Source organism: Arctopsyche grandis, chromosome 8, assembly GCF_051622035.1.
Source record: "Arctopsyche grandis isolate Sample6627 chromosome 8, ASM5162203v2, whole genome shotgun sequence".
NCBI lineage: Eukaryota > Metazoa > Arthropoda > Insecta > Trichoptera > Hydropsychidae > Arctopsyche > Arctopsyche grandis.
Genome location: NC_135362.1, coordinates 22,953,685 through 22,967,472, shown reverse-complemented (window position 1 = coordinate 22,967,472; position 13,788 = coordinate 22,953,685). Strand labels below are relative to the sequence as shown.

Here is a 13,788-nt window from a genome sequence, read left to right as displayed (position 1 = left end):
TTACCTTATTTTATACCTTTACTTTTGATTTCATACCATTCAATCAATACATATGTACATATGTTCGCTTTTTTTCCATGTGTGGTTTTTTCGTGTGCACAATTGTCTTCAATTCTTTGGCCCTTTGTATGTGTTCCATTTAGTTATTGTTAAAATGATAAAATTGCATTTGACGAAAAATTTTCTGGTCAAAGTTTGGCGATTTATTTCGCAATTCAATATAGCAAAATGTCAAAAAAACACCGTACCTATCTCCGCATAAATCGGAAATAACGAAAAACGATTGCAAATAAGACGAGGATAATCCACCCCACCCCACCTTTTCTCACGACAAGGTCTAATGTTAAAAGTAATGACGTCACACCTCCATAAACCTCTTTCGATAGAAAGTACCTGCGTAATTTACGACAGCTCTGATTCACGATTGAATTTTAAAGACACTCTATTTTCGATTAGGCCGGAGATAAAGCCAGTTATCAAAAATTTAAGAGTCCTCTCGGCTATGTGTCCTCGATCCAGCCTGAAATTATCGCCGTTTTTATGTAACACCGTAAACCTTTTATGATCCATCTATTTCAGCATTAACTTTGTTGCCACGAGCTTATATTTCTAACCGGTGTTTTCTCTTTTCGCCAATATTTACGTCGTTTTAGATTTATGTGTCATCCGCCTTTTTCGCCAACGATACGTGTGTCGCGTAATTCGAAGGATTTTCTCCAATATATATGTACATACATAATATATCGTACGATAATACTGTTCGAATATGTTATTTTATGTGTCGATCGGTTGTCATTAGTAGGATAATATAATGTTATTTATGAGTACGTATCTGGAAAGGCGTTTTCCACGAGTTTTCCCTCGACGGAAAGAGGGGTGAAGTGGTCCCTCACAGGTCACTCTCTTAAAGCACTTTGTTTAACCACCTTTTATAATATAAAGTATCTCTCGTCTTTCAAACACCTTCAAGGCTTTGTATTATAGATACATACATACATACATATGTATATACCTAAAGTAGGTATTTATAATTCAAACAAGAAAAGGTACTTCATAATATAATTCAAACAAGAAAAATGTACGTATATTTGAATTTACTTTGTTAAAAAATGTCTTTCAAGTTTATTTAATTCTCGGGGTATATTGATTTAATTTAATTTCAAACAGAAAAATCCTGTTTCAGTTCCGTGTCCCGATTTCTGCTTCAATTCCGATTCCCAATCCTTGTTTCAGTCTCACATCCACAAAGACACGCAATTCACACACACAATTCGTATATCAATTATTTTCCGAAACCACCCGTTGAAATCAACTGGCACAACATTGCATGCAACTGGACATGCAAATAAAAACGCTCAATCTATACCGTCGCGATCCTTGGCAAAGCTCACCCTCTGGAGTGTTTTCGGAGATATTTTATCCTTGTATTGACATAGGTTTAACAGCGATCGTTAACAGTGATTCCCATATTTGAAGAAATGTAGAAGAAACTTGTCGAAATAATAAGATCGTACGAATTACTAATGACTCGAAGATACGCCTCTCACCGTAGTCCAGGTCCACGTCCCGTGCTGCACTTTGGGTGTGTTACTCACCATTACTTTTGTGTCTCAGTGCGTTTTGTATCTGCGTGCGTGATTTGTCATTGAGCATTATGGCGCATTTGGGAAAATTTCAATTATAATAATTATATACAATACATACACATGTTATGTAGAACTAAATTAGATACATATTTGCATTTTAATTGCGATCTCCAACAATTGTGTCGCAGTATACCTTTTTGTATAGTCTAAATCTAAAGCACACACAATTAACACAATCCGATTATGTACTAATAGCATTATCTGTTTTGCGTAGAAATTTTAGCATCACACAATACACACTAATTAATTAATTAAGTGCGAATACACACCGTTGCTAATTACTTTCGGCGAAAAGCAATACGCGTACATCACGAGGGTGTGTCCAGATTATGTACACAAAAAAAATTTTCACCGACCTCAAAGTGAAGTTGGGTGTTGCCGAGCCACCTGTTACTTTGCCAAGATTGTCCTTTCAGGTGGATAGGTACTATGCATAGGTACTTGACCTCGTTGTAAAGACTTTTCACTTGAATCGCTAAATGTAATTATTTCGTTGTAATCTTTGGCGGAATGGAAAATTGCTCGAGCGAAACGATTGAATTTTCTTTAACGTTATTAAGGAAAACTTCAACCTTTTTAGCCTCCCGACTCGACAAGACTCGACTGCTCGAGCTTACATTAGGGACGGAGAAAAATCGAGTTAATCTACTTCTAGTTTTATCTCGTGCAACCTTCGTCTAATTTGATCACTTTGCTGAGTGCATACAGAATATGAAAAAAATATTCATATACTTATTTATTTAAGGACCATTGTGGTATTACAGGAGTCCCTAATGTGCCACAATGTCCCTAATGTCGAAAATATACAGAGATATGAGAAAAAGTATATAAGTATATACAGACAGAAATGCATCGTATTTATATAATATCGCTATTCTGTTTGTCTGAGAACGCAGTATAATAATCGTTTTGATTCGACATACATATGTATGTACGTCACAACTAAACCGCTGCCAAAACGTGCATATATACGAATACAATAACAAAAGAAAAAAGCTTCTATATATACTGATCGCTCCTAACGTTTCCGCTTAGCAGAGAATTTACCGCCATCTATTTAAAATGTATTTAATTAATTATTTATTTATTCTATTAGTGTTTTATATTGTTTACATGTAGCTAGGTAGGTAGTTTTTACCTTTTTTTTCGTACTAAACAATTAAGTATATTTAAAAGGTATTTGATAAAAATTCGACCGCGTGGGGATCGAACACATGACCGTAGTTGACTAGTTAATACATAATCATAAAAAACAATAGCATTATAATAATAGCAGATAAGTATAAAATGGCAAATTGAAAACGATCGGATAAGAACCCAAACTTCGTCACACGACCAAATCGTTTGCAAGCTAAGAAGTGGTATGTAAAAATAACAAATAACAGCATACATAGTAGGAAATGTCTTGCATCTAAAACCAGCACCAAAATAAGAACCAGCCGTAAAAACAAAACATGCCTGCGAAGCCCAAATGGAGGAGAGAAGATCAAAATTCCACTCCTACGTCAATTATGAAAATAATGATGAGCGCAGGCTTCCAGACAAATGGGTTAAAATAACCTCCGATAATCTACGCTCACTGAGTTGGAAAATATCACATTCAGGCGCAGTAGCAACGATTTCATTGAGAAGTCAGATAGTTATTGGTGCCATTAGATAAATAACTGTGCGAGCAGGAGGTACAACCATCAAATGATGATGTCTACCACACACATAATTATTAGGGACATAAAGTTCCAACTTTTCCAGTAACGACGGGCATGACGTATTACCACGTAGAAGCTGGATTACTTGAATAAGTAGTAAAAGCTCTTAGTTGCTGTATGCATTGATATCGATCGTGTACAGTGTATTTAAAATGTAATATGTATTTCCCCTGATTATATGTATGCTTTGTTTCACAAGATAACGTGCAATATTTCACAAGTTCTATTAGTTAGACCTGGTACACATTGGGGTTATAGTGCTGGAACTATCCCGGGTCATTCATCAGAGGTCGAAATCTTTTAATGTACAAAATCTCATTGACCCAACAGTTCAATGTCCTTCTTGATATCTCAATTGGACTTTTCCCTTCCCTTGTTTTACGTACTTTTTTATTTTACCTAAGCTGTATTAAGCTTATTTCTAAGAAGCTTTTACGTCGCACTTTACTACTAAATATCCGTATATTATTGGAAGCTGATTAACGACATGTTTTCATTAAGTTGATTTACAGCCTGTTTGCCTTTCAAAGAAAGAAAACTCCAATTACATTTACGACCGAAATTATTTTTTAAACATTAAGTCATGGGCTGTTGTTACGCCACTGCCCTTTGGATGAAGTTAAATGGCGCATATTTTCGATAAATTAGTAAATATATGTACACATTTTGAAGTGAATAAAATTGATAAATTTTCTTAATATTTTGATGTTTTGTGTAAAATTCAACTTACGACCGAAGTGCAAGAACGTGTCTCCATCGTAAGTCGAGGAATACCTGTATTCAGTTTTACTCAACTGCTGCTATGCTTACAACAACTTTTCGAACATTTTGAACGTCGATCAAGCAAACTTTTTTACAAGCTTCTATGTTTGCCTTCGCTCGTTCGTCTGACAACATTTGGATTTGATATCCTAAATTCTTCCGATCGTTTTGAAACATTGCCTGTTTGCGCGGTTTGGTCAACAATATATATTTGCCATCTGTGGATTAAAGGATGGTATTGTGGTTTCCCCTCTTAATGCACGAGGATCTTATACATCCTTTAAGGTATCTGTTCCTGCTTCTGTCGCTGGTCTGTTATTTTCTGCTGGTTCTTGGCCTGCTGGTGTTCATTTTGGTAGATTTAAAGATTGGGGAATGAGCATTAAGAATAAAAAATCGAATACTAATACTACTTCTATGTCTGCCACTGACGTTGTTTCATCATTAGAGCTGCGCCCAAGTGTTTCATTTGCTGATGTTTGTACGGGAGCTGCTAGATGTTTGAAGCCTGATATTAAAACTACGTCTGCAAGTATTAGTGAATCTTCTATGGAAACGGTCGCAGTGACGTCGATGTTTGCCTCTTCTCCTACATCTGCCTGCTCAAATGGTCCTGATAGTCGTGATTCTGTTGTGACTGTGTTGGCTTCTTCTTCTGCTTCCTCTTCCGTTTCGTCTCCATTGGCTCAACCTCCGTTGGCTCAATCAAAACTGCCATTTCTTGTCTCAAAGAAAGTCACGCGCCAAACTGGGAGACCGAAAATTGGTAATTTATTACCAAAATGCACGAGGTCTCAGGACAAAGCTGGCTGCGTTTAATTCAGCCGTTTCTACTACATATTTGTGATGATATGGTAGCACTAACGGAAACATGGTTGACTTCATCATTTTTTGATGCTGAACTTTTTGATTCTTCCTGGAGGCTGTATCGTTGCGATAGAGTAGATCGACGTGGTGGTGGTGTATTATTTGCTTGTCGTGATTGGTTTCGGTCAGTCCGGATGACAAATTTTGAAACTCTATCTGGTGAGGACTTATAGAATTCATAACTTGAAAATCATAATCGAGAAAGAATATTAAGAAATACAAAAACCTTGTAAACATAGAATGAATTCAAGACGATAAACGATATATAATAATAATAATAATTATTTTTAGTTGTTTGTGTATATATATGTTTTGTTTTTGTTATGTCTAATTTATTATTTTGTTTCTTATCTTTTCTGTTATATTTTTGACCATTGTGGCGCATTAGGAATTCCTGTAATGCTACAACGGTCCAAACTTTAAATAAATAAATAAATAACACGCATATTGGTTACAATATATATTAATACGATGGTAAAAAATAATCGTAATAGACAAGTTTAAAAATGCTACAATTTTGATCATCTTGACCTTTAATGGTAAGTTGCCGTATTTATTTTCCTTTCCGCTTTGTCGGATTTTAATTGTTTAAACGCCTATAACTTTTTCTTTTTCACACTATATCTTATAAAATTTGCATTATATGCAGGGTTCTCATTATCTCTCATATACTTCATATACTTCACTCATATTATTTGAATCCGAATCATTCGAAACAAATTTTTACACGGTACGAAGTGGTCGATTAAGTAAAAAAAATCTAAAATAAAGTGGGCTCATCTTTATAAACATTTGATCTATAAATGCTATTTTTTAAACTTGTGCAGAATATCATAATATTAAAAAGCTTCATTTTTGAATACCAATCCGAGATGTGTGCAAAGGGCTTCAAGTGAAATTTACCAAATGTAAATCTGGCTACGCCGTGTAAATATTATCTTTAAACATATTTCAAATTTAGTTTACGTAGAAATGAGCGCTCACGTGTTTAAATATCGCAACGTAGTAGTAGTAGTAATAGTAAACATACGTAATATCAATCGTAGAGAAATTCTCAAATTTCCCCGAATACTACCTATGTATATACATTATATAAGTTATGTACATACATATGTATGCATACTTTTCGTCGAAAGTTGTTCCACAAAAGGAATTTCCATTTGCCAAAATTTCCTACTTGTTACTTGTGAGTAGTTTTTGGCCGCATAAAAGTTATCCGCGGAAATTGTTTTCGGCCCGTCGTCGTGGCGAGTTTCCAGTTTCCCATTACGAGCTCGTTACTCGACAATTTTGGACGGCTTCGTCGTCTCGAAACGTTACGAATTAGGGCGTCGTTCAAATTCAATTAACGTATTTTACAGTTAATTGGTTTTTGGCATTACTAATTGGAAAATTACTTTACCTGCGATACGCAACATTAAAAGACATTATTCACAATAATGTCTTTTAATTGAGAGTGATGTACCTACTTTTTTGTCATTTTATAATACTGTAGCGTGGACGTGTAGAGCTTTTTCCGAGATCGGAGTGAAAGACGCAGCAGTGGTGGTAGAGGTAGTTTATTGCTCTTGATCCGTCGACCTGTCGGCTCCGAATGAAGCACGGACCAAAACTGCCGAATATTTATACCCATCGAGTACTCTCCGCACAGAGAGATCATTTGTCGATGAGTCGTGAGACCTTATTGGCTGTTGTATACAGCTTGTTCATACGTCGATGCCTTTTTGGCGCGAACGCGAGGTCAGGTGATCAGCGATAGTAAACCAGTGTTCGAAGAGCAACAATCAACTGATATCTGCGTTACATTTAAATTGAACTAAATAGTTGGCGTAAACCTCTTCATTGAGAGTGTCATCATTTAATACAGATGAAAATAAAGTAAAAAATTGAACAATAGACTACCTCTACCACTCCCGCTGCGTCTCTCACTTCGATCGCGGAAACACGTCTACACGTCCACGCTACAATATCATTGTCTTCACGTTATGCACTTAATCGTTGAGTGTTTTTTTATTTATTTTTTTATTGCTAATGCTAATAAAACTAACTTTTATTAATAGCCAAATTGCCCAGTGTTGTTCAGGCGGGTGGAAGTTGGAATGCTCCGATTCATTCCAAAAACTACGAAATATGTACATATGTATGTATATGTACATATCCAACTCAAATTGATGAATTTTGAAAATTTATTTTACAGTTTTCAAACTGAGATTTACATTATGGACAAACATTCATATATTATCTATTAAACAAGCTAATATTGTATACAGTTGCGCTCACATAAAACGAAACACTAAAGAAAAACGGTATTTTATACAATCTTGCATAAAATCAACGCCCAAAATCATTAAAATGGTAGATTACATATACCGCAGTGCACTCTTTCAATCTCATTCGATGAAAAATGGTCATAAAAAATGGACTGGGACAATTTTAATAGCAAGAAGATTTTACGACCGTCGTGGACTTTCCGCTTGAAGTGAAATTTGGAATGAAAACATCTGCTTATTTATACATTTTTGATCGAGGATGCTAAATTTAATAAACCGGAAGTGGGATTTTTTCCTCTTAGAAAGGTCAAAAATGTTGTGGCCACTATTCTTTCCACACCCCTGAACGTATCAAGCTGAAAATTTATATTAGTATTCTTTATGTACTAACTTTGAGCTGATAAGGTTTTGGTCAGAATTCGTAAACCGGAAGTAATATTTTTTTTTAAAACAATATTTCATTATTTTATTGTCACCTTTTGACGGGGGGAGAGAGAGTTTTATCGCACGCCACTGATATATACAATACTAACCGTTTTTCATATGTATGTATCGTAAACGAACATTTTCGATTTTTTAACATTCGGTGCGGTGACGGTCACCCATGTTTAATTATCGAATTTTGTTTTGTGACCTTCTTACATTCCTCAAATACATAGATAAAGTAATGGGTTGGTCACATCCTAATTATTTATTATTAAAGACCAAATTATAAGGTTGAAAATAAATAAATTGTTTATTTATCGAGCATATGTATGTAGTTCAGTCTTCCAGATATTATATGTACATGTATGTATGTATTAACAATAATTTCCAGAATTAAATTTCCCTTTGTAACCAGGTCAATTAATAAATTCGCAAAACTCACGCTTTTGACATTGCACAGTAGAATTAAATTAATTATTGACATAAATTGCGCGCGTGAAAATCGTAAAAGCGCAATTCGCTCTTCTGCATTTACATTATATTATATATTGCACTCATATCATGTGTCCTTCGCACATAGTATGCATTTCAACAATGACCAATTGCTATACAACTATATTGATTGATCGCCATTCCTCGCCACATACTTGCATACATAAATGTAACCCCTATACTGCACAGCACTTTAATTGGCACTTGTGCACGTACAACATTCAACGTTGCACCGGATAACCCAACTACTTCTTGAAAAGTTTAACTGAAATACATACATATACGTATATGTATGTACACTGCAAGCTTGATCGACAAAGCGTAAAAAGAGATGACCACACCGTAATGGACGTTTTCCTCAGCACGCGATCTATTCAGTGCTTAATCTCGCCTTGAACTTCTGGAATTGTATTGTTTTTTTCGTTGTACCTCGTCAAGGTGTTTGAATTCTGCTGTTTTCACTTCACGTGTATTTGAACTTGAATCCTTCGTTTATGATGTGTTCAAATTAATTTATTCTTTTCATAACGTAGTATGCCAGAATTTAGCTCACGAATGAATGTGCGTCCGAGCATTTCGTTTATAATTCCAGAGACGTACTACACTCGCATCCTGTCCGTGTTCATTCCTCGAATTCAGCTAAAGGTCTGCTCAAAAGGCTAACTAATCTAATAAGTACATACACATTTTATTTATTTTTCATTATTATTTTTTAGTGTTGTACCCAATGAAATATCATCGAATGGGTGTTGGCATATTAAGTTACTAAATAAAAAAAAATTAAGAGAAATGTGTCGGTCCTGTCGCACGTGGTCGAATTTTTTTCAAATACATTTTAAATATATTTATATTTAATTGTTTAATATGAAAAAATAGGTAAAAACTACCTACCTACTAACATATTATAAACAATATACAACACCAATAGAAAAAATTAATTAATTCAATAGATAGCGGTAAATGCGCCTAGAGGAAAAATTGGTAGCAAACAGTATATATAGACGTTTTTTTTATTTTATTATATTCGTACGTTTTGTTTGCATTGTTTTAGCAGTGACGTACATATGTATGTTGAAACGACTATTATAGTACAGCGAGCGTTATCTTACACAGATACACACACAAACACACGATATTATATCTAATATATATTTTCGAAAGAGACTTTGTATTTATGTTTGTTTGTTTCGTAGAATCCGTGACGTTCAATTTAATAAAACAACAAATGAATATTCAAATAAATTTAAATAAAATAAAACTATGTATCCAAATTAATTTAATTAATACTATTATATTAGACGTGTTTAAGCGGTTTGTATTACCAATACCGTTCGAAGACGAGTAAAACCACTATAGTATATGATACTTTGACAAAATTGATTCAGTGTAAAGGATTACGAAATTTCTACGATATTCCTTACACCGGGTTGATACAATACGACTGCACTCTTACCGAGTTCGCTAATTTGGTCACTCGGGCGTTTCTCGTCACGTGGCAACGTCCGAGTGACCGAATTAGCGAACTCGATCTCGTGCGGTCGGTGCGCTCGTATCGTGTCAACCCGGTATTATAGTTAATGAATGTTATCAATAAGAAACAAACATTATCGTAAGATCGAATAATCTACTTGAGAATTCAAATTGAGACATTCCGTGTTGCCGGAAAACTATTTGTCATGCTTTGAATATGTTAAATTTGCAATTTGTGGCTTGATCCTCTAAATTGGTTAAGTGTTTAATACTTCCCAATTTTTCATTTAACTATACATACTTCTCTTGTAGCTTTATTGTGTAGGTGTTTAGTGTTAAATAAAACTCAAATATCAAACGTAAACATCTGTTACGTCGTTAAAAGACCTTTTAGCTGTTAATCAATGCCGCCAATTGTAGCTTCACTGCCAACTGTGACGGTACTGCCAACTGTGACAGCACTGCCAACTGTGACAATACTGTCAACTGCCGCACTGAATCACTAAATTACAAATACTTGTACTCATTTTTGTTGAAATATATTGTTTTATTTTTTAATAATCATTTATTATTTGATGATTACAGAACTACAGCAGTGGTGGCGGAGGGAGCGGGGGCAAAGGCGGGTGGTGCCCCAGGGGCGCCCGCCCGTAGCCCAGAGATGGACGATGCTAGCAGTAGACGGCAAGCTACCAGGGTGTTCAAAAAAAGTTCACCAAATGGAAAGGTATTAAAAGGGGTGAATGGTGAAGAAAACATATATTAAACTTCTGAGCTGCAAATGTAGAAAAAAATTGAGTTTATCCTACTATTTTATACCAATTTTTTTTACCAGATCCATTCGATATTTTTTGTTTTGCCATATCAACAACAAAATATTCAGGCACTACCGCGCAAGCGCGTGACGTGTAATGTTTCACTTTTAGTTACGCCCGAACAAATCTATAATTATATTTAACTAATTGTTTTACCCGGCTTCGCTCAGTATTTGTAATATAAACAGCTTAAACATGGCGAATATAATAGTAAATATTCATTTGTTTTTTTGTTCAATTTATTTGAATCGAAAAAAAAAATCGAATCGTCGTCATAGAAACTTTCCCAACCAAAGATACATACATACATACAAAGTCTCTTTCGAAATTATATATTAGATTACACGACAAACAGAAGCATAGATCAATTGTTAGATTGGGTTAGGTTAGGTTAGTTTTCAATTGTGTGATCAGTTCTATCCCTAGTGTGTGCTGCTGGCCAGACCTTGGTTATATGATTCCATTTCCCATCAGAGCTTGCCAATTTATCTGATTTCATTGAAACGGTTCCTAAAAATTGTGCATCCCTGTCCTATCTGTCTTGCAAAAATTCAATGTTAATCGTTGTTTCTATTTGCCTGTACAATGTTTGGCCATAGATGTCGTGTTTAATGCAAATATATAATTAATATTTTTAATAATTCTTAATCTATATAGCACAATCGTCGCATTGGAGCAATCTGTTAAGACGAATGTGCATGATTGATTGAATAAAATGAAATAAAAAATATTCAAAATACTCATAGGGATCTATATAGTGCGACATTGCAAGCTTCGGAAACAAATATTTATACAATACTATAAACAGCTTATGCGTTGATTTTCAAAATGCTCATATATAATCTTTACTTTTTCAGATAACTGTTTATTTAGGGAAAAGAGATTTCGTCGATCACATTACCCACGTAGATCCAATAGGTAAATAAATTTAATATGAATGTTGCGAAGCATTTGGCAGTTTCAAAACCCAAAGTACATATGTTTATATTTCAGACGGCGTGGTCTTAATCGATCCAGAGTACGTGAAGGAACGGAAAGTGTTCGGCCATGTTTTGGCAGCGTTTCGCTATGGACGTGAAGATCTGGACGTGCTCGGCCTCACCTTTAGGAAAGACTTATACCTCGCAGCCGAGCAGATATTCCCAGTCCAGAATGGGGGTGTTGGTGTCGCTGGACCGGCCAAAAGACCCCTGACACGACTGCAGGAGAGGCTCGTGCGAAAATTGGGACCGTGCGCATTTCCATTCTACTTCGAACTGCCACCCCACTGTCCGGCATCGGTCACTCTTCAGCCAGCACCTGGAGACACGGGAAAACCTTGTGGTGTAGACTATGAGCTGAAAGCATTCGTTGCTGAGTCCCAAGATGACAAACCACACAAAAGGTATCCACATCCTGTCAATCACACTTCCGTATTGCTATCTTATGATATGATGCTTACAAACAAGTAAATTTTGCAGGAACTCAGTACGATTAGCCATACGTAAAATTATGTATGCACCTAGTAAACAAGGAGAACAACCGTCAGTTGAAGTATCCAAAGAATTTATGATGAGTCCCAATAAACTATATTTGGAAGCGTCGTTAGACAAAGAGGTGAATTTCAAATACAACTTGACTTTATACATATAAATGTTTACATAAAACGTAAACGATTAATCTTTCAGCTCTATCATCACGGTGAAAATATCGCCGTAAACGTTCACATTGCCAATAATAGCAACCGTACGGTTAAACGAATTAAGGTGTCCGTAAGACAATTTGCAGATATTTGTTTATTTTCGACAGCACAGTACAAATGTACCGTCGCGGAGGCCGAAAGCGAGTAAGTCTTATTTTTACAATCCATATGTATTTTTTTTTGCTATTGAAATCAATCGATACGCACCGTCTGGTAAATATTTATAGTGTTCAGGAGTGGCATTTCAAATATAAATGTATTTTTTATATAACGAGGCCCACAGATAATGCGATTCGTCTTCCAACTTGTTGTACAACTTATTGAGACGATTTATCCACACATGATGCAATCATACAAATGACATATTATGTAGTGGGTGGTAGGTAGCAAGTCTTTCAAAATATTCTTAAATCATTGGATGGACATTTTAGTTTTTCATTTTGCAACTATTGTCAACTAGGTACATAATTAAAATTGCAGCAAAGTTTTTGTACAACAAGGACCATCTAAAGTTGTACGATTGAAGTATATATATTTTTTTTGCACAATAATGAAGCTTGTAAATTAGTCAGTAATGAGTAGCATTATTTTTCTTTTTTAAGAAATAATATACCAGATGTTTTTTCATGAAACAACTTTATTGACAATTCTTTGGTCGATCATTTATTAGCTGCATTTTTTTTTTCACTTTTGCCTGATAAAAAATGTTTGGCGATTTATCTTTCATATGGTTCAATTAAAGTTACAGCTACGATACAGATATCGTATATGACAATCTTTACGATCGACAAATCGGATAGACTATCGCTCTATCTGTCAGACCCCTAAGTTTTGAAGTGTCGCTTCTTGTTTTATAGGTAGTCTTGGAATTTCATGTATTTTTTTGTTTTATTTTTATTTTTTTGACTTTGTGATATATAGGACAATAATCAGCCCGGAAAAACGAAAATATAAGATTCCGTTTATTGGAATATTTGGTGGTGCGCGGAGGGGACAAACGTAAGTACACTGTATAGTTTAGGCATATTTGGTGTGATAGAGCTACATATATATACATATCTTTAACTTGAAGCATGGCGTGGCCACTCAGATCTGACTTCCCCTCCACGCCCGCACCTATTCAATTAATCGTTACACATATTGAATTATACAAATTCAACTTTGTTACAAAATATCTAACTTATTTGACCAATTTTTATTTTTCTTTATTTACTAACATTTTTTCAACCGTGTCAATGTATGGCAATTTCGTTCTTTTATTTTTTATTTAAAAATTTTGACTAACTTGAGGCTTTTATGCAAATGAGGAATTTTTCAAGATGAACTTTAATGCGAATCACTAATACTGAGAAAAATTACAACTTAAACAACTTTATTTTTCTTTTCATTTTCGTTTCAGAATTCAAAGCATGGAAAAATCTTGCATTTTATGGTTATGATAAAGCCGTTAGAAAAGCAAGTTTTGATGAATAATTCAGTTTTTAACTATACCATATCCAATATTTAGTCTCAATTAGTTTGCTCCAAAAAGAACCTATTTTCAGTTGTTATAAAGCCCTGCACTTTCTGGAGTCCCCACTTTTCGTAGACTAGATTCATTTAATTTTTTCATCCCTTTCTGGGTCCTTCTATTAATCTCTTACCTTCCACAAA

General features: G+C 34.9%; 2 protein-coding genes across 5 annotated transcripts in view; one reads left to right on the top strand and one right to left on the bottom strand.

The window, feature by feature from the left end:
* Positions 1-13,788, bottom strand: part of LOC143915452 (uncharacterized) — a 668,062-nt gene that overhangs the window by 516,449 nt on the left and 137,825 nt on the right. The gene's annotated exons all lie outside the window — the stretch shown is intronic.
* The window catches only part of krz (beta-arrestin protein kurtz), an 89,676-nt gene that overhangs the window by 69,639 nt on the left and 6,249 nt on the right, over positions 1-13,788 (top strand). For 3 of the 4 annotated variants that reach the window (XM_077436209.1, XM_077436208.1, XM_077436210.1), the window contains exons 3-7: positions 10,225-10,366; positions 11,312-11,372; positions 11,448-11,838; positions 11,915-12,050; positions 12,122-12,279. In XM_077436209.1, coding sequence (XP_077292335.1) covers positions 10,301-10,366; positions 11,312-11,372; positions 11,448-11,838; positions 11,915-12,050; positions 12,122-12,279 — 812 coding nt within the window. In that variant the 5' untranslated portion in view covers positions 10,225-10,300. Of the gene's footprint in view, positions 1-10,224; positions 10,367-11,311; positions 11,373-11,447; positions 11,839-11,914; positions 12,051-12,121; positions 12,280-13,056; positions 13,135-13,788 lie in introns of all 4 variants that reach the window. The other variant, XM_077436207.1, reaches the window with a different exon arrangement.